We start from the raw sequence: 18,966 nt of genomic DNA, 5'->3' as shown, positions 1-18,966 counted from the left end.
GCTCACGCGCCCTGCGAATGTTGCACGTAAGTGCATGCATTCTCACAAGTGCATTTAGCGCTGTCAAAAGCGTGCAGGCGAGACACAATGCAGACGTGCCGCAGATACTGGGCAGGCGTCTAAACTTCGCCGATGGGCTGTGTATGTCACGGTGTGCTTGCGTGCGTGCGCCCGTGGGTGCGTGCGCTTTGCTTTCAGCTCCGCCGTCGCAGTTCGTACGCGCACTTGCTCTGCGCGCTTGCACGCGAAGGTGAACGCTCGCTCGTGCACGCCGCTCGCTCACGCGCGCGCACGCACAAACGGCCCGCAGGGCGCCGCGTAGCATAATGTGTGGCCCAGTGCTGCAGTGTATGCTCAGGATTTCCTCTTCTTGGCTGCTACGAAATGAAAATCACCTTCAACTGGAGGGATTGGATTACATTACAGCGTATAAATAATCTGGAATGGAGCGGTGGCACAGCGGTGAGTTCACTGCGCCGTGTACCCGGTGAAGTGAATTTTGATTCCGGGCCACGGCTAAGATCAGAGGAGAGTGATACCTGATCTGGTTCTGAGCTCCCCCCCCTCCATCGTCACCACCCCCCTCCCCCCCCAATGGGTTCAGAAACCCACATAACTGACACGGTGTGGGGAGGCCTTCATCCAGCAGTGGATTTACAAATAACTGTAAATTATTTATTGAACAAGAGACATTTCGACAAAAGTATTGATATTCTCGCACCGTGTTAAGTCGGTGATGTTAATAACAAGTGATTGATTGAGGGGATTCTTCGCTCGAGTCTCGGGATTATTTTTCAAAAAGAGATTTTCCGTTGGGATGTTTGGTCCAATTTATTTTTCAAGTTATTATTTACACGCGGGAGGAGACTGGTGTGCCCAGAGAAAACCCACACACACGCGCGCACTTGTGGGAGTAACACTCGAAGATTCGTACAGATACAAATTGCAAGGAGTGTTTTTTTAGATATATAAGCAGATGGCGTCTATCTCGATGCGGAGCTGTGTGTGCAGTTGTACTTTGATGTCAATATTTCGCATCTTTCTCAGATTTTCTCTCACTGCGGTCACTTAGATATCCAAGGGCATTCATTGTAACACATTTGCTATGATATGCAATCTAGATTTGAAGTTTTCGTGACTGCAGGGATCCATACTCTTTGGTTCTTTCGGTAAAGTCACGTAGGTATAAAATAAAATAAATTAAATCACGACGTTTTGATTGCAACACAAGCAATCATCATCAGGTGGGAAAACCACAGCAAGAAAAAACAAATTTCAGCAAAAAATTTTCTTGCTGTGGTTTTCCCACCTGATGATGATTGCTTGCGTTGCAATCTAAACGTCGTGATTTAATTTATTTTATTTTATACCTACGTGACTTTACCGAAAGAACCAAAGAGTATGATATGCAATATATACTGCCCATCTACGAAACACCACCAGATTAATTTATATTACTTATCGTGTAAACACTAAATACGAGAAATATGTCACGGAGGTGTTTTCTGCTCAGTCAGGTATATATAACCCCACCCCCGAAGATTAGAGGCATGATTAAGACCTATTGATTGATGGCTCCTAATAATAACTGACCAATTGAAAACAGGCCAAGATTTGAATTACAGTCCTCCCAAATGCTTTCTCTGAAAAGAAATGCCCCCTCCTCCTCCTCCTCCATCAAAAAAGAAAACACACCAAACTACCGCAAGGCGCGACCGCTGCTACCTCTATCAGTACACAAGTGATGACTGGCAGGTGCAATAGATAACAACGGCGGAGTTTATATCAATGTAAATAATGCCTCCTTCCCCATATTTATATTTCCACGTAATAGAATACATTTTATTTTTTACACAACCCATCGGTAGCACGGCCTTGCAGGAGTGCATTTTATTGGCAAATTGGTATTCATTGCAAGGAAACTGGACCAGTTTTGGCATTCATCATCTCAGGTTTGCTTGAACCATTGCTAGTGAACTTCCCGATGTGTATAGGCAAGCACAGTTCAAATGTGTTAGTTCAGGTGATGCTGAACCAAGGCAAAGAACGAACACTGTTGAAGTACAGAGGTGAAATAGCATCACAGGTTTGAGGGGATAAACTATAGACCACACTCGTATGTTCTGCCTCCCCTATGCCATGTTGGTTATGGGCGTAGTTTGAACATACTTCGCCACACAGCTCAGAGCAAGGTTAATGAAGGGGAACTCCAGGACAGGATCAGACGTCACTTGATATCGACGTCAGCTGGAGCCAGGAATAAAACTCAGTTTTCTGGGTTCGTCGTTAGAAAGTTAGTTCATGCTCTTCAACCCACGATGGGACATAAGGCCCAAATGAGTTGCCTCCACTTCTCCCTGCCCTTCTGGGTTCATCGTGCAGGATGCTAACCACTGCGGCAATTCATATTCTTTGGGTCATTCGGTAAAGTCACGTAGATAGGTTCAAATTTATAAAAAAATACAATTATTTTCATGAATTCCTGCAGTCACGAAAGCTTTAAGACAAGATTTCACTGTCGCAATGCTTACCTAATTAGTTGTATAAATATGGTCGATTCTTTGGGGGTGGGACAAGGGAACAATCTATTTACATACGAACATATCAGCATCTTGTTTGAAATCATCCATGTATTTAACTATATGTATTCTTCGGCGTTGGATAATATTAGTCTGGAGTATCAATGGGCCGATGGGCTGAAAGAATAGTGTATTTGCACGTTGAGACACGGAGCAGAGGTCTGTTTATATACATATATTTAAAGTGATCGGATCTCATGTGGTAACGAATAGTCCTTATGAATAATGCACGGGAGAACATTTCTATAGTAAATATTTTTACTGTGCTTTCAGGGTTAAAATCACTAGCAGATGTCACGGGGCGGATATGGTAACTCTTCATTGAAAGTGGAGGAGGAAGAAAAAAAAGTGCACTAACGGTCATAATTGTGTAGCATTACATGTAATCACGCATTATTCTATGTTAACTTAAAGACAATTGCTGCCCCATTATAAGTAATTACACAGCGGGGTACATTGCATCTGCGTCGTTAGTGCACGATCTGTTGTGCGTCGTCCGTCAAGGCAAAGGCTCACTAGCAATGTAAATGCGAATGACACTTGCTCACAGCTGAGAAATAAAAAAGAGGGGAGCGCATTAATTTTTCCCGCGATGTTTGCAATTATTATCCGGGTGGCAGCGGACGATGTGGCACGGTGGTTCGTGCGCCGCGCCATTGACCCGGCGAACCTGCGTTCGATTTCCGAGGCACGACTACTACCAGGTAAACCTCAACGGCGAGCAGATTAGCCGAACAGGTACTGGGCCAACCCACCTTTGTCACCTGACCCCACCCCACACCGGTTAGTGCGGTGAAGTGCGGTCGAAGCCAAAAGGGCACGGTGGAGAGGCCTTTATTTGTCAGTGGAGTGTCCATGGGGGCTGCTGTTAAATCATTCATCTTTTTTTTTATTGTGGAAATTATACTTGTATTTAAGAACTTGTCTCTTAGAATTTTGCCTCACTTGAGACAGTAAATCTAGCTGTGACGGTCCCACCTGATGACGGAGACTTGTGTTGCCTCCGAAACGTCGTGATTTATTAGTTTATTTAAATTATTATTTCTACAATTTTTTCTTATTTATTTTTATTACTTATTTATTTTTTACCTACGTGACTTTACCGAAAAAAACCTAAGAGTATGAAATTATGCGCGTTCGGTGAGGCCAACAGAGGGGGTTGCTTCGTTGTGTGGATGTTGTGTTCAGGCAGGCGATATCACTCGTGATTAATGCGAAAAAATCCACGGTGCATTGCTGGAGGTGTGGGTTGCCACCACACGATTTCCATGACTTTTCTCAAGGAAATAAGATTATATATATAATCATTGCTTGGAGTTATATAACAGCCGTATCCTTCAAGTGAACTAAAGCATTCCTCAAAAGTCAAAATGCTTCCATTGGTGCTAATCCACATGGAACCAACGGTGCTAATCTGACATTCTCAAACTTAAACCCTTGATCCCAGCACTCATCAAAACTCCCACCTTTGATGTAATGAATAATACCAAGTGAAGACTGCACATCACATGGCGGTGCATGGTTGAATCAAGTGCCCCAATGGCTGTTCCTCGTAACGGGTTCCTAAAAAACGTGTGCGTTTTCACGGAGCATTAATCTGCCATGAGCAATCCACTGCTGGATGAATGCCTCCCCAGGTTGTTGCCATCACTCAGTTCTGCGATGTAACAATCCGCCTAACACCTGCACACACGAGCCGATTTCATGATTTCATATCTCACATTGGACAGATGCTTGGATGCGTGCCATTCCTCGGCTTCCTCCACTCCATCACTATTGTTGGCCATCAGCCATCGTCACATCTTGTGACGTGTCCTTCCCCAGCCCCACTTCCTTTGTCTCAACAGTTTGCATTCTATCATTAACTTGCGAATGATCTCCAATCCACGTGTTCTTTCTGCCTCTCAGTGTGATTCCAAGCATGCTCCTCTCCACGCTTCTTTGTGCACTTTTCGCAGAGCATTATGGATAGATAGATAGATACGTAATGAACGAACTATAGACATTAGTTCGTCTTTCCGCACACACACGTTAAGTAAAACAATGATATCCATCAGCCCATGGGGCACTTCAGACCATAACAAATTCGACCTTGCGAGTCTCATCAGCAGAGTAAAGTGCAACGGTCGGTCGACGGAAGTTTCACCCCCGCTTGTTTCGCTGCAAGAATCTCGTGCTCTGCCTGCCTTGCGTGCTATTTTAAAGTCGACGAGTGTTTGTTGGCAGCAGCTGCCGCATTTGGTTGGAATCCAGAACTTTACTCTGCAAGCCGGAAGGTGCGTGCAACGTTCTCCGGTAACCTGTGACATCTTTACCTAAAAGCGGACGCTCAGAAGAGTCGGAAGACTTACAGTAAAGAAGCTGTAAAAATAAAACATAATAAAAATTCTCGCGACGTTTCGGCCACAACGCAAGCAGCCGTCCTCAGGTGAAGAACAGGACGCAGCGTCCTAATGGGGATGTGTTTATAATATCATTTTATGTACATATCCACATTTATTTAATATTTCTCTTCTGCAGTTTTTATTGAAAATGCAATATTTGATATCTCAAAAACCTGATGTGATAGACAAAAACTGATGCCAGATTTGGAATCAGCACCCCAAAATTACCTTAAACCCGTTGGAATACCTTATGCCAGAAAAAGTGTGTTGACCAGTGTAATCAAGACTGATAGTAGAATGTTTCAAAAACCCACCTCGCGCGGGTTCAAAAGTGCGGTCCGTTAACTATTGCGCCTCCGCCCTTCATGAAGACAGTCCTAATATGTTTAGCGTTTACAAATATTACGAAAGGTCTACTTTAGACACGGTTGACGTTTTTGTTGAGTTGGAAGGACCTTTATGCACGCGTTCATTTCACTTACTCGGCATCGTTCCTCGCAATTTTTCGAGGACACCTTTAATCCACACATCTTTTTCTTTTTAAAATTATCCCATTTCCTCAGTTACTTAACCAGACTATATCAACTCTCCATTCCGGTAACATTTTCACGAGTCTACATTTTCACTGGTCTCTCGCATTTCGCCATAGGCCCACAGAGAGATGAAGACACACTCGTTAATTACGTGTGAACACACGTAAGAGAGATGCCGATTGATTGATTCATGCTTGTTCCATTACTCATAATACTCCACAATCGGCACATACCGTGTTGCTCAGAAACACTGCCAACCGCTCGCACTGAACACCATCATTACAATAAACAATAAGGATGCGCTGGGGAAGGACCGGTGGGGTGGAGAGATAACATTATCAACCTGCGAAGCCAGTAACACCTTGTTTGTCCGCGCAGCTCTTAGCCCCAGCCGATCAATAAAACTCCGAGGCCACTCGCTGCTTCTGCTGCGTAGTAACAACAACACAAAAAACACACGCAACCCGCCCGACCGCTGTTATTTCTTGCGTGGTATCCCGGACGACGCGACAGCTCTGAGCCACGCAGCGCCACACACATCCCCTTAAGCGCGCCCCTTGCCCGCGCTGACAGGTTGGCGTTTTGTTTCGACACACCGTGAGACGCGCCCCGCCTCGTGTGGATTCGGAGAAGACTCCTCCTGGGAGAGCTGAGAGAGAGAGAGGCGCTCACGGAGCGAGGCCACCCACTCCACTTGCCCCGAAACGAACGCTGAGAGATAGGATAACATTTACTTTGCTCGAGTGATCTTGGAAGCGGGCGGGTAAGGTGCAAACTGAGATAGGCGCTGTTTTTATTATTACACGCGTTTATTTAACTCACTCTGTCTGTTGTATTCTCAAATCTTGGAACTCAATTTTTACTCACTTCCCAATGTGGTATCGACTGCAAACTTGGTATACGTATGTCATACTGATGACAATACCAGACTCTGCCTTCTCGACAGACCTGTTCTCCACCTGAAGACGGCTGCTTGCGTTGTGGCCGAAACGTCGTGAGAATTATTTTATTATGTTTTATTTTTATTATTTTATTATTTTCCTTCTACGTGACATTACCGAAAGAACCAAGAAGATGAATACCATATTCTATCATTAAATATTAAAAATATATTTTTTAAGCAATCTTTTTTTATATCTTATGTTTCGACTTGCGTCTAATTGTCCACGCTCAATTCACGTTGGCTGTAAATCACCACGGCCCCTTACGTTGTGGCAAGCTTCGGGGCCACTTCCTCGAGTCGTGGAGTTCTGCCATTACTCGTACGGTACATTTCATTAAAGCGTGTTTTTAAAAAAAGTATTTTTTAATATTGCTTATTAAATAAGCGGACGGCCGGTGTGTGCCAACAGCGGGACCACCGGTTCCGCCGAGCTGAGCTGAGCTTTGATTGATCGGCGAGGCTCTTTGGAATCTCAGAGGCGGCCCTCGGACGCTCGTGCTCGCCCGCATTAATTTGACACCTCTTCGTCGAGAAATGTGGGATACGTACGTTTAACACGAAGGCTTTCGCGACCAATATTGTCCATGGTTTGGGTTAGATCGCGTAAATATCGACGTGTCGTTAACCTGCCACCACTCGATGTTGTGGGTTTACTCTTCAACACACAAGTGGCGTGTGCCGAAGGAGTAACGTATCGGCACGTCTTGTTTTACGTGACAAACCTTACTCATTGGCTGTGTCGGGTGGTGGCGGGCTCACGACACATTGATATTTACGCGATCTAACCGCAACAAAAAGCTTTATTATAGAAAAGGGGGCTGCTTCTGCTACTGCAGTGTAATGGTCAGCGTACTGGACTTACATTGCAGTGCTCACCAGTTCCATATCACGGCGTGGCCGTTGAAACAACGGGCAAGTTGTATTAAATGCCCTCGCCTCTACCGACGCAGCATTCTGAATATTGGTCGACTGCTAGGTGGCGTGCGGTGGGGTTCAAGCGTGGGTCCTCGCAGTTATTCCACAATGTTTGGGCGTGGTAGAAGAGTAGGCCAAAATACCCCTTACCAGAAGTGTTTTTTTTCTTAGAACTCCCACGAGTGAAGAAGGGGTTTCTCACCAACAGTGGTCTAATCGATACATCGTTAGGGCTGCACTATCGCCACTTACACATGAATAAATAGGCACATATGTTACGCCTAATTTGTACTGCCTAATATCGTGGTTGTGTGGTTGTAGATGGATACGTACATTCCTAAGAAATGGTTATCACTTCACCGGTTTGGGCAACCGCACGCAGACACGTTGCGGTCAGGTGTATGCGTCTCGAGTGTTGTCCACATCTCGCACCGGCGTCTGTATACCCGCTAGATGAAGTTGCAACCCTTCAGATGTGACGAAGCCAAAAAGGCCGCTATGTATGCATCGTCGTCGATCACCGCCGGTACTTGCGCGTGTCTGGGAGTGCTCGCAAAGAGCGGTAATTTAACCCTGGTTTTCTTCATAACAGAGGGGGGGGGGTGGAGGAGTTTGGGGGTTTGATCGCGTAAATAGAAATGTGTCGTTAAACCCGCCACCACCCGACACAGCCAATTAGAAAGGTTTGTCACGTGAACAAAACATGCCCATTCGTTACTGGTTCAGCACACACCGCTTGTGTGTTGGAGAGTAAACCCACTACAACATTTACAATTATAGTGTAGTGTATAGTGTAGTGTATGTTGGAGAGTAAACCCACTACAACATTTACAATTCGAGTACGACGTTTCGCCAGTCATCGCAACCAGCATCATCGGGCGGAACAGCCCAGAGTTGTTGTGGAGAAATCCTCCCGTTTGCTTATTTGTATTTTCCCAGTGCCGCTCAATGATAGACCACCCCCCCCGCCCCAAACACTCGTGCCCCAAAACCACCCAGCCTCTACCTCTGCCCGCACCAGTAGCTCACCTCTATTCTCCATCTCACCATCTCCCCCCCCCCCTGCCTCATTACTGTGGTTTGATCTCCTGCCAGCAAGGCAAGCTTCATAGCTGGAGAAACGCAGCGGCGCCCGGAGCCGCCTCGTTCTTGTCTCACCAGATATAGAAAGGATCCGACTACTTTGCGGCAAACATAAGGAAAAAAACCCGCGCGTAAATAAGCGCTATTGTGGTACTTGCCACCGGTGCGGAATCTGTTACGAGCGCAACCATACGTGGCTTCAGCACAGTCCATATCTCGGCATTAAAATTCCCTCAATTTCTTCCCACAAATAAGCTCAACCGTGGAGAATCGCGAACGAGGCTGCGCCATTGCAAGCTGTTTACTTGATGCGTATCGAACGGTCGGCGTGACTATACCAGCCTGTGCATTATGAGACATCTCCTTTACCAGTGGCAAAATATAGTAGTAGGTTTTTACCCTTTAAACTGGTACAAAACTGACACCTTTATACAAGGCATCATGTTTGCAATAACCGCAACACAAGTAGTCAAAATGCAAACAAAAAGAAAAAGAAACAACTCTGATAATGATAATTATATGCACTGTCCTTGAAGTTGATTGGTCCACACCCGAGACAGCTTTCCTTAGAGCCTAGTCTCCATTGGTGTTGGACCAGATGACACCAAAAGGCGTACAACTCAAAATCAGTGCACTATCAGAGTATTGAGAGCTCGGGGTAAGCATTTACACTATGAGACCTCCTTTACCAGTGGCAAAATATAGTAGTAGGTTTTTACCCTTTAAACTGGTACAAAACTGACACCTTTATACAAGGCATCATGTTTGCAATAACCACAACACAAGTAGTGAAAATGCAAACAAAAAGAAACAACTCTGATAATGATAATAATATGCACTGTCCTGTGCATCTTCACATTCCCCCCCCCCTTGCACCTCCAACCCTTTGTTAAAGTTACCGCTGTCCACATCGCCTCCCACACCCTTTAATCATCATCCTCGATTTCTTTCTCAAAACCACCACGAGCCCCCCCCTCCCCCTCGTGGCTTTCCTCTTCCCCCATTGCCCAACCCAACCTGACTCCATCACCACCGCCCCCCCCCCGCCCCAACACCGCTGCTCCGCTAACCGACGCCACTGCCATCTCCGCGCTCGTCTGACCGGCCCCCGTTCCGACTCACCCTCCTCGCAGCTGGGACCCATGAAGCCGGGGCAGCACCGCCACTCGAAGGCCGACACGGTTCGATAGGTGACGCGATACATCGGCCGGATCAGTGTCCTGTCACACGCGCACACAGCGACAGGGATCCCTCGTGTGGCATTTGACAGCTGGCACGGCGAGGAGAACTCAATTGGTGGTGTGGCTGGCACCACCCGTGTGTGACACACACGGACAAAGATTAAAAAAAGATCCCCCGTATAGCCTTGACAGACTGTAGGGGCAAGTGCTGTTAGCGAGCAGCACCTATGAAGGCCGGAACGGTACACGAGGGGGTGGGTGGCCAGCACCACGCCCGACCGCCTTTGTCTCCCCAGTGGCGATGTTTACACACCGCACCGGGTACTCATTTGAGGCTGAGTCGACCTAGTGGAGGCCCAGGACCGGTTCAGATAATCGTCACTGGTGTTGGCCGTGAGCGGGAATCGAACCCGTGTCGCCAGGTTCATAGCGGAGCGCGCTAACCGCTACACTACCGCTCCCCTGACACACACAGATACATACAAAGATCCCCTGTATAGCCTGTACAGGCTGTTGGGCAAGTGCTGTTCGAGAGCACATACGAATGCCAGGACAGTACATAAATGGATGGTGTTGCGAGGAGCACTCCGGCCACGGAGTTTGCCTTCGTGCTGTGTGGCTCCTTCGTATCGACTCGGATGGAGGTTTTTTTTATTCTCTCTCATTTGTATTGGCTTCTGACTACTCTGACTGCTCTCTAATATATTCTGCCCATTTGTTTGTTGGGGTTGCACCCGATTCAAGAGCCGAATGGCTCACAGGGCTATATCAAATAAATGAAACTGAAAACTGAAATTGAAAAAAGAAAAGCTGAATATCCATTGCCACATACGATCTGATCGTCTCGGTTTGGCCAATGACCTAAATGTACATTTTATTTTGCTTAAATTCTGGATAGATTCTTTTTCTACGCACACCATGCGATGCGTGTATCGTGAGCGTACAAATACATTTTAACCAACGCATAACTGCATGCTCCGCTTTAACATTTTACTGGGGAAACACTGAATGTGCACTGATACTTTGCATAGAGAGGCAATGCGTACAACCAGAAAATCGTGCCGATTAAATACTGTGCAGTCCAAGCCAGTGGGTGTTGCTCCCTCTCTCTCTCTCGTTAAGATTCCAGGGACTTAAAGCTTCAGGTATCACTTGTTTTTGTCTTTACCGGCCAATGTAAATAAGGGCCCTCTCCCAGTGATTATGAAGGACTTTGCCCTCGAGTGTAAGAAACCAGAGTCTTTATCCCTACGATGAGTTTTTAGGTTCTACCAAGTGTCGTTCGCAATGATGTCCGACGTTTTGGACCACGTACTGGGAGATTCTTCAGGAACTGAATCAGCTCCAAAACGCGGTAACAACCCAAAAACGCATCGAAGAGCAACGAAAGAGAGAGCTGGTGAGAGCTGAAGGCAGTGCGCGGCAGGAGGCCTGTGTAATTAGAGTCTCTGTCTCCCACTAAAATCTCCAAGTGATGACAACAGGCACAACCTTCTGAACACGAACAGCGCACAAAGAGATCAACTGTTCTTCTTGGTTCTTTCGGTAAAGTCACGTAGAAGGGAAATAATAAAATAATAAAAATAAAACATCATAAAATAATTCTCACGACGTTTCGGCCACAAAGCAAAGCAGCCGTCCTCGCGTTGTGGCCGAAACGTCGTGAGAATTATTTTATTGTATTTTATTTTTATTATTTTATTATGTTTATTTTTATTATTTTATTATTTCCCTTCTACGTGACTTTACCGAAAGAACCAAGAAGATGAATCCCTGCAGTCACGAAAGCTTTAAATCGAATTTTAGATCAACTGTTTGCAAGGATAATTCACCAGAAGTTGGTGGCAGGAGTTGACGTGAATTTGCGTCTAATCACATCTCTACCTCGGCACCCCCCCTAATTTTTTAAGCCCGGATTTTGAAACTCTCATGTCTGTAGAATGCGATATCTGTGCCTTGTGCTTATCGCGACGTGGTTTGGCGAGGCTTCTTTCTTTGCACTCGCTTTGAAGATGAGATTCCATCCATTACCCGATGTGCAACTGAGCTTCTCCTGTCAAGCCCTAAGCTCTGTGTGTTCAGGTCTAAACTTTGCTGTGTGGTTGTTGCTTTGTTTACATAGGTGACCCTTGCAAGAGAGACGTGTTGCCTCGGTGGGTTTCTCACCTGTGTGGCATATCGTCAACAATAATAATACAAATAAGCTCACGATGTGTGACTGGCCGTCTCTCTCCCTGGCATCAATAGTTCGGGAAAGTGACCACGTTAAGATGACAATGATATTGGCTATAACGAGAATGACAATTCGTACAGTGGGTATATAATTTTTGTTCACACTTTTGAATACATTCCCTTCACTCTTGTCATACATAAGCAAATGACGAATCAACTTCCTGCCTCTTCCAAGCCGTCCAGCCTGGCGTTGAAGAGTATGCCAAATATCCTTGCTTGCGCCACCGCTTTAGATTTCCCGTCAGAAGGAGATCTCCCGCTAGCGGAAAATATCAGGCCTGCACCTTTACCGTTTTGGTTTTTTTCAAGTACGCTTATACCTCGTGCTTTTCGATTTAAAGCTTTCGTGACTGCAGGGATTCATCTTCTTGGTTCTATCGGTAAAGTCACGTAGAATGGAAAAAATAAAATAATAAAAAATAAAATATAATAAAATAATTCTAACGACGTTTCGGCCACAACGCAAGCAGCCGCCCTCAGGTGGAGAACAGGTCTGTCGAGAAGACAGAGTCTGAATGTTCATTCAGACTCTGTTCATTCAGACTCTGTCTTTTCGACAGACCTGTTCTCCACCTGAGGACGGCTGCTTGCGTTGTGGCCGAAACGTCGTGAAAATTATTTTGAATGTTCATTCAGACTCTGTCTTCTCGACAGACCTGTTCTCCACCTGAGGGCGGCTGCTTGCGTTGTGACCGAAACGTCGTGAGAATAATTTTATTATGTTTTATTTTTTATTATTTTATTATTTCCATTCTACGTGACTTTACCGAAAGAACCAAGAAGATTAACCTCGTGCTTTGTTACAAGGGCAAGCTAGTGACCCGACGGGAGCGACGACGAGTTGGGAGGGCACCTGACGATGTTGGAGCAGCGCAGGGGCCAGCGGCAGCTCTGGTAGAGGCGCTGAGTGTAGGTCTCTGAGCCGTTTTGCACCTGACACGTCACCATCTTCGTTACCGTGTACTGGCACCAATTCCTGCAGCCAGAACAGGTGCGGATTTCATTAAACCCTTTCCGCTGTAATCCATCGGAGAAGAAGAAGAATGAGAAGAAGAAACAACAAAACAACTCACAGCCTGAGAAGAAGGGGGGTGGGGGAAACAGTCACTTATTTAAGAGCATTGAAAAAAAAACTTTTTCTTTCAGATACTTGCCTTCATTTTTGGGTGATCATTATTTAACGGTGTATTTATTCAAGGGGAGATTCACTGGGATCAAAGCACGCTAATTGTGCCCGATCTCGTCAGCCCTCCGAAGCTGAGCAGGTGTAGAGCCTGGTTATTACTCGGATGGTAGCCTGCCTTGGAATGCCCGGGTGTTGTCAGGCTTCAGACTGCGAGGTTGCCAAGAGGAGGGCAATATGGCAGTGGATTGAATCCATCGGTGCGGAGATTTAAAATGTCATCACATGCGTGGGTGGACTTTCTCTGGGTGCCTGGGTTTTTCTCCCGCGTGCAAAATAGTGTTGAATGGGAATGGCAAACGAACATATCAATGAAGGGACTCTCCTGCAAACGTATTGGATAAAAAAAGGCATTATTATTGTTAAGCTTCATACGACCACTTTTTCGAGGATGCTTTGTCTCCGGCCTCTAGTGGGGCGTTTGGCCATTGCATTTCAACGTTTTCTTTCCAAATTTGGCCAGGCCACCAAACACCATGATAGACACCACATTGGCCTATTTGCGGAAATGTTTACATTTTGCAAGCGAGCAGATGGGGCTGCTGGGCTTTTACATATACTCTGAGCACAACATGTGGATTTGCTATATAGCCATGGGAATGCAATTCACGGAACTCCGTGGGACCACCCAGTTCCCCCTTCTTTCCACTTGCAAATGCAAAACATTGAAGTTTGAATGCCCAAAAGTGAGTTTGGCTGTACAAATAAGTGCAGACAATGCAAAGATCGTGATAGCTCTTCAAGCGACCGGAGGAAACGTTCGTACGAACTCGCCACGTGCGGCCACGGATGGTGGAACAAGGGGGCGCCTGGGTAAATTCGCGCTGAGACGTTATCACACGTGAAAAGCTGTGAATACTCACACCGATTGGCACCTAATAACAGCGATGTAAAACACGAATTCCTTCCAAAACAACATCCTTTTACCAGTGGGATTGTGACGGGGCATTTTTCCGCGATAAACCATCTCGGTCTCGCCTGTCAAGAGTGAACTAACATGTCAAGTTTCCAACTGTATCGCAGAAAGTTGCGGCGGATCGGTGACTTGGTGCCAATTATTTTAAGGGGTCTGGGCGAAGGCCAACTGTTGGATTCCGATGACCGGCTGTAGCCTTTCTGGAAGGCAGGTCAGTCACACGATTCACAGGATCAAGAGTTACTTTACCGTCGCCAACAGAGCCAAGTGCAAACGGCCCGAGCGAAGTGAAACTCTGGCAAGTTTTCGTTTACAGCGATCGCACGCGCACAAACATTTTACCTTGTTGCAAGAATGTGACACGAGTCGCATGGTAGATGTGCCCTACTGTATCGGTAGCCCTTCGAACGCCTTCCCAATTATCCAGGAAAATTACCCTTTAAAATGTTTTTTTTTTTAACACAGCTCCTACAACCAGGGGGGGTGATATGTAATGGAAAACGTATGTCTGGGTAAAAAAAAAAGTTTATGACTTCAGCTTCATGCTGCCCCAGCTGCTAATAAGAAACATTTTCCGCAAAGTTGAGCTGAGCTTGGAGACATGTCAACGTGATATTCGCATACCCACTGCATTTCGTGTGCATCACTTGTAATCAGAAGTGTCGTGAATGATTCCGTGGTTAGATCGCGAGGAATTTTTAGAATCAATTAAGCACAACATGGGCAAAATGATCAATTGCAATCTTCCGCTTCCGTGTGGCGTGGAATTGATTGGCAACTTGCATGCGGTGAGTGAGCCAGTGGATAGCTTCTTATCGCAACTGCCGACAGATGGATGATGTGGGCAGCGGTGTTTCTACGTGGCCCACGGGTCCAGGTTGATGACCGGCAGACGCGGCTGTTCTCAATGGAATTCTAATCAATGAAGCCAATCAATATTGCATGCCTACTCCTTGGCAATGGATATATACAGTATGTGGCAATTGTAGAATGAGGCAGTAGCTCAGGAGTTTTTTTGTTCACGCACAAGGCTCCGAAAAAGCAATCCCACGCGCCCTCGCATTCTAACACAAACAGTCCCGTTGGGCATCACTGAACGGCGGAGAAAACATCATGGTCTTACAACAACATAAGTGTTACCAGGCAGTCCATAGCTACATTGTTGTGTTCTTCAATCGAGTTTGATGTGACGGTGCTCTCTGTGCAGGTGATGTGACAATGTTCTCTGTGCAGGTGACGTTCAATGCCCCAGTTTGAAGGGACACCGGATTTTAGTTATTCATCGCAATTACGTGAAGATATTTTTTATTTATTCCAACTATGATACGCTTGGGAGAGGTACAATTAAAGTAAGTACTCTACCATTACGCAACAGCCTATTCTTTCATACGATGTCATTTAACGTCCCTTTTTACGGCAGCTCTTTTTCTAACGGCACAAAATGACGAGGGCAAATTGCAGGAACAGAATCATAAACCGTGTGACCTGGGCAACGTTCCCACGAGCCCAAAGGAGGGGGGGGGGGGTGGAGCCTTATAGAGCACGGGGACGTGAATCCGAGCTGCGCCGCATTGATCATCCGTGTAACAAATACACTTCCACTTAAGACAACAGCAACAAATGCCTGTGTCGGCAACTGGGCCATTCTCGTGTCGTGTTATGCAGCGGCAGAGCCGGATCCCGGCCGTCATGGAAATGCTTCATACGTGTGCTGACCCCAACGTCGAATGGGGTGCTGCTAAGCATTACGCAACCTTCTTCTTGGTTCTTTCGGTAAAGTCACGTAGAAGGGAAATAATAAAATAATAAAAATAAAACATCTAATACAATTCTCACGACGTTTCGGCCACAACGCAAGCAGCCGTCCTCAGGTGAAGACCAGTTCTGTCGGGAAGACAGCGTCTGAATGAAACACCACCACGCTTGGAGCGTATATTTAAGCTGGGTTGGAAGGGGAAGAGCGCCTTGCCAAAAGAATTTGCATATCAAGAGGAATTTAGCATATTTATGGGAAATGCAGATATGTACTAATCACATTAGTACATATCTGCATGCTAAATTCCGAAAGAACCAAGAAGATGAATCCCTGCAGTCACGAAAGCTTTAAATCGAAATTACGCAACCTATTAAACAGTGGAGCACCTCGGTCCATGATGTACAAACGACATCCCGCCCAGCTCTCCGCCGTACACGATGACCTTCGTGAATCCCTCATCACCTGCCAAACTCCCCCGTGTGATACAAAATTTGCCGCTGTCAAGTTCGCTCACCCATCCTCTTGCGCTGACTCCCAATCAAATGCCGGTCAACTTGAAGGTCACCCCCCCCCCCCTCACTTGTCTTCCAAGATCCACGCGGCCCACCCACACGTCGACTTCTTCTCCTCTCTCGCCTCCCTCTAAACCCCTCCTTCTCCTGCCTCTCCCATCGCACCTCGAGGTCGCATTCGCTAATTCGCAACACCCCCCCCCACTCCGCGATGCACGCATCCCACCGGTTCGAAATTGTGGTCGCACTAAAGATGTGGATGATGCAACTGTCATTGTCGATCATCTGCTTGCCACGATCAATCCACTGCTGGATGAAGCCCTCTCCAGCCCCCCCCCCCCCGGACACCCCCATCTCTCCCGATAGCAGGTGGGGGGAATGGGGGGGGGAGGGGGTGAATATTTTCTGGAGCTAAGCCTCGGACAGCTCCACCCGATCGCATCAATCCTCACCGGGATCGCTGCTGCTGGTGGTGCTGCTGCTGCTGGTGGTGGTGCTGGTGGTGCTGGTGGTGCTGGTGGTGCTGGTGGTGGCCTCCTGCCTGCAGGTGCTCAGTCGTGACCAGATGGTGCTGCTGTCCCTTGCTGGCCCCGACTGACCCGGACGCGTAAGGGTAGCGGAACGATGCCCCGCCACCACCGCCGCCGCCGCTGCTACCGCTGATGCCACCGCCGCCGCCGCCGCTGCTGCTGCCGCCGCTGCTCAGGGTACCGGGGTGCGAGGATGATGCGTGGCGAGTCCCGACGCCCGGCCGCACCACCCCGCACAGCAGCAGCAGCAGAAGCACCAGCAGGCGGTCGTGCTGCTGCGGCCTTGGAGTCGTTGCGCCCGGCGCCCTAAGGGGGGAGTGGCCCTCCTCCATCCCGGGATGCCACCGCCGATCTTCTGCTGCTGCTGCTGTTGCTGTTGTCTCCTCCCTGCTCCCTTTCCTCCTCCTCCTCTTCCTCCTTCGCTTCCTCTTGCAGGTTGTTGCCTGCAAGTAGCCGCGGGCACATTGAGATGATTGTGGCTGGGGACCCGTCATCTGGAGGGAGTGCCCTGGCCAATAACGCGTGCGGCATCAGCGAGTGTGCTACACACGTGCGTTTGTTATAATCTAAATATCCCCGCAACTCAGTTGAGCACAGTTGGCTACGCACGGTGCGAAAGAAGTTCAGCATACGTACACACACAGATACACACACCGGGCGTGTCTGCTGATAACCGGTTCAGAGTTTGCGTGCTTAAATATGTGGTGAAACGCAATGTGCATTATATGCCTGGACGGCTAAGCAGTCGAGAAAAACATGTTATCTTTATTCGGATAGACGTAACAGGTAATGTATTTGTTTTGTTCTGGATGAAGTCCATCCAGGAGAGTTTATATAATGTACGGCCCTTTGTCAATCCACTGCTCCATGCTGTGTCCAGTCGTGAAGGAGTTCGCCCAAAAACCGGTTAAAAGCATCGCTCGCCACTGATGTTAGCCGTGGTCGGGAATCGAACTCGAACTCAGGACGCTGGGTTCATAGCGCTGTGTGAACGAATCACTGCGCCTCGCCCCCCCCCCACCTCCCTAGGAATTTTTTTTCCTGAAAAAGGCCAGTCGGCCGAAACGTCGATCTCTTCATTTAGTCTTAAGAGCGTCGAGGCAACATTCACCGTTAAAACAACCAACGCGCGGTGCTTTCACTTACACGTGATGATGACAAGCAACCATCCATCCATCCAGCACGTAACACTCCCGTATGCGCAAACACACCGGCAATTGCTCGACAGGTGAGGAGGTTGCGAATGGCCCCCGACCGGCTGAAAAGTGCCGCAAGCCAGCGAGAGGAGTTATTGAAGCGTGCGGACTCACTCAGTGTTTGATGTCAGCTCGCGACGACGGCACGGTCATGTTAAACTCTGCAGCTCAACTTCGCGATGTTGCATTCCACACGGCAGGCAAAGAACAGAAGCAGCAGCAGCAGCAATCTATCCTAGACTGCTACATGCATTGACACATACACAGTATGGCTTTTTTTGCTCAAGTCCCGAACTCCACAGTACACTACAGAGTATAGTATACACTACACAGACAGTATATATATGATCTCTACTTTGCGCTGAGACGTTGCTCGGCTTGCCTTTGCTGCTGTTGCTGTACGAGAGTTGCGCGCAAAGAGGTGGGTGAGGGGGGCAGAGCAACTTTTGTTTGCACAACGAACGCCGCAAGAGATGACTGTCTCTACCGCAGCAGCAGCAGCCACTGTTACCCAGGCCGGCTTCCAAAGCGCGTGTGGGTGATGATGTCTGGGCTGTGGAAGGGACCAAAGGGGTTGGTTTGGGAAGGGGTGGGTGGGTGATGGTGGGAGGGTGTAAGGAGTGGAATGGGTGGGTGTGCGTGTGTGTCAAAGATTTAAAGTCTGGGCTGGATAAAGATGCCGTGCGGTTTGTTCTACAGAAAGTCAGCTTGTTTATATACATCGTGCGTGTCTTGTTTTTCCTCCCTCTCTCTCCAAGTCCTAACATGCATCGGCTTTTTTACGCGGTAAGAGTGCAACAGCTGCGATTCTTTGCACGCGTGATGTCCTTCAGATATCAGTTTGCGAAGTCTTATTTTGTTGTTGTTGTCGCAGTGAATTGGTAATGTTACACGCAGTTAGATATTCATCTGCTTGGGAAATGGGAATAAACGGAGCGGGTTTTTTTGTGTTGTGTGTTAGTGATTTATTGTTGCATTGTAGTCTATCATTGGGTCCTCTTCTCGTTTTAGAGGGAGTGCTCT

General features: G+C 47.4%; 1 protein-coding gene across 3 annotated transcripts in view; it reads right to left on the bottom strand.

Moving 5' to 3' along the window:
* LOC133348417 (collagen alpha-1(XXVI) chain-like) overlaps positions 1–18,519 on the bottom strand; it is a 118,227-nt gene extending 99,708 nt beyond the window's left edge. The window contains exons 1-4 of one of the 3 annotated variants that reach the window (XM_061561211.1): positions 18,058–18,519; positions 16,670–17,190; positions 12,704–12,826; positions 9,560–9,657 (exon numbers count right to left, since the gene is read on the bottom strand). In XM_061561211.1, coding sequence (XP_061417195.1) covers positions 9,560–9,657; positions 12,704–12,826; positions 16,670–17,079 — 631 coding nt within the window. In that variant the 5' untranslated portion in view covers positions 17,080–17,190; positions 18,058–18,519. The remainder of the gene's footprint in view (positions 1–9,559; positions 9,658–12,703; positions 12,827–16,669; positions 17,191–18,057) is intronic. The other 2 variants (XM_061561212.1, XM_061561213.1) reach the window with 2 other exon arrangements.
* Between the last annotated feature and the right edge of the window lie 447 nt (positions 18,520–18,966).

The sequence above is a fragment of the Lethenteron reissneri genome, chromosome 27, assembly GCF_015708825.2.
Source record: "Lethenteron reissneri isolate LAM-NWPU_2019-01 chromosome 27, ASM1570882v1, whole genome shotgun sequence".
Classification (NCBI taxonomy): Eukaryota; Metazoa; Chordata; class Hyperoartia; order Petromyzontiformes; family Petromyzontidae; genus Lethenteron; species Lethenteron reissneri.
This window is presented reverse-complemented; position numbering and strand designations above follow the sequence as displayed.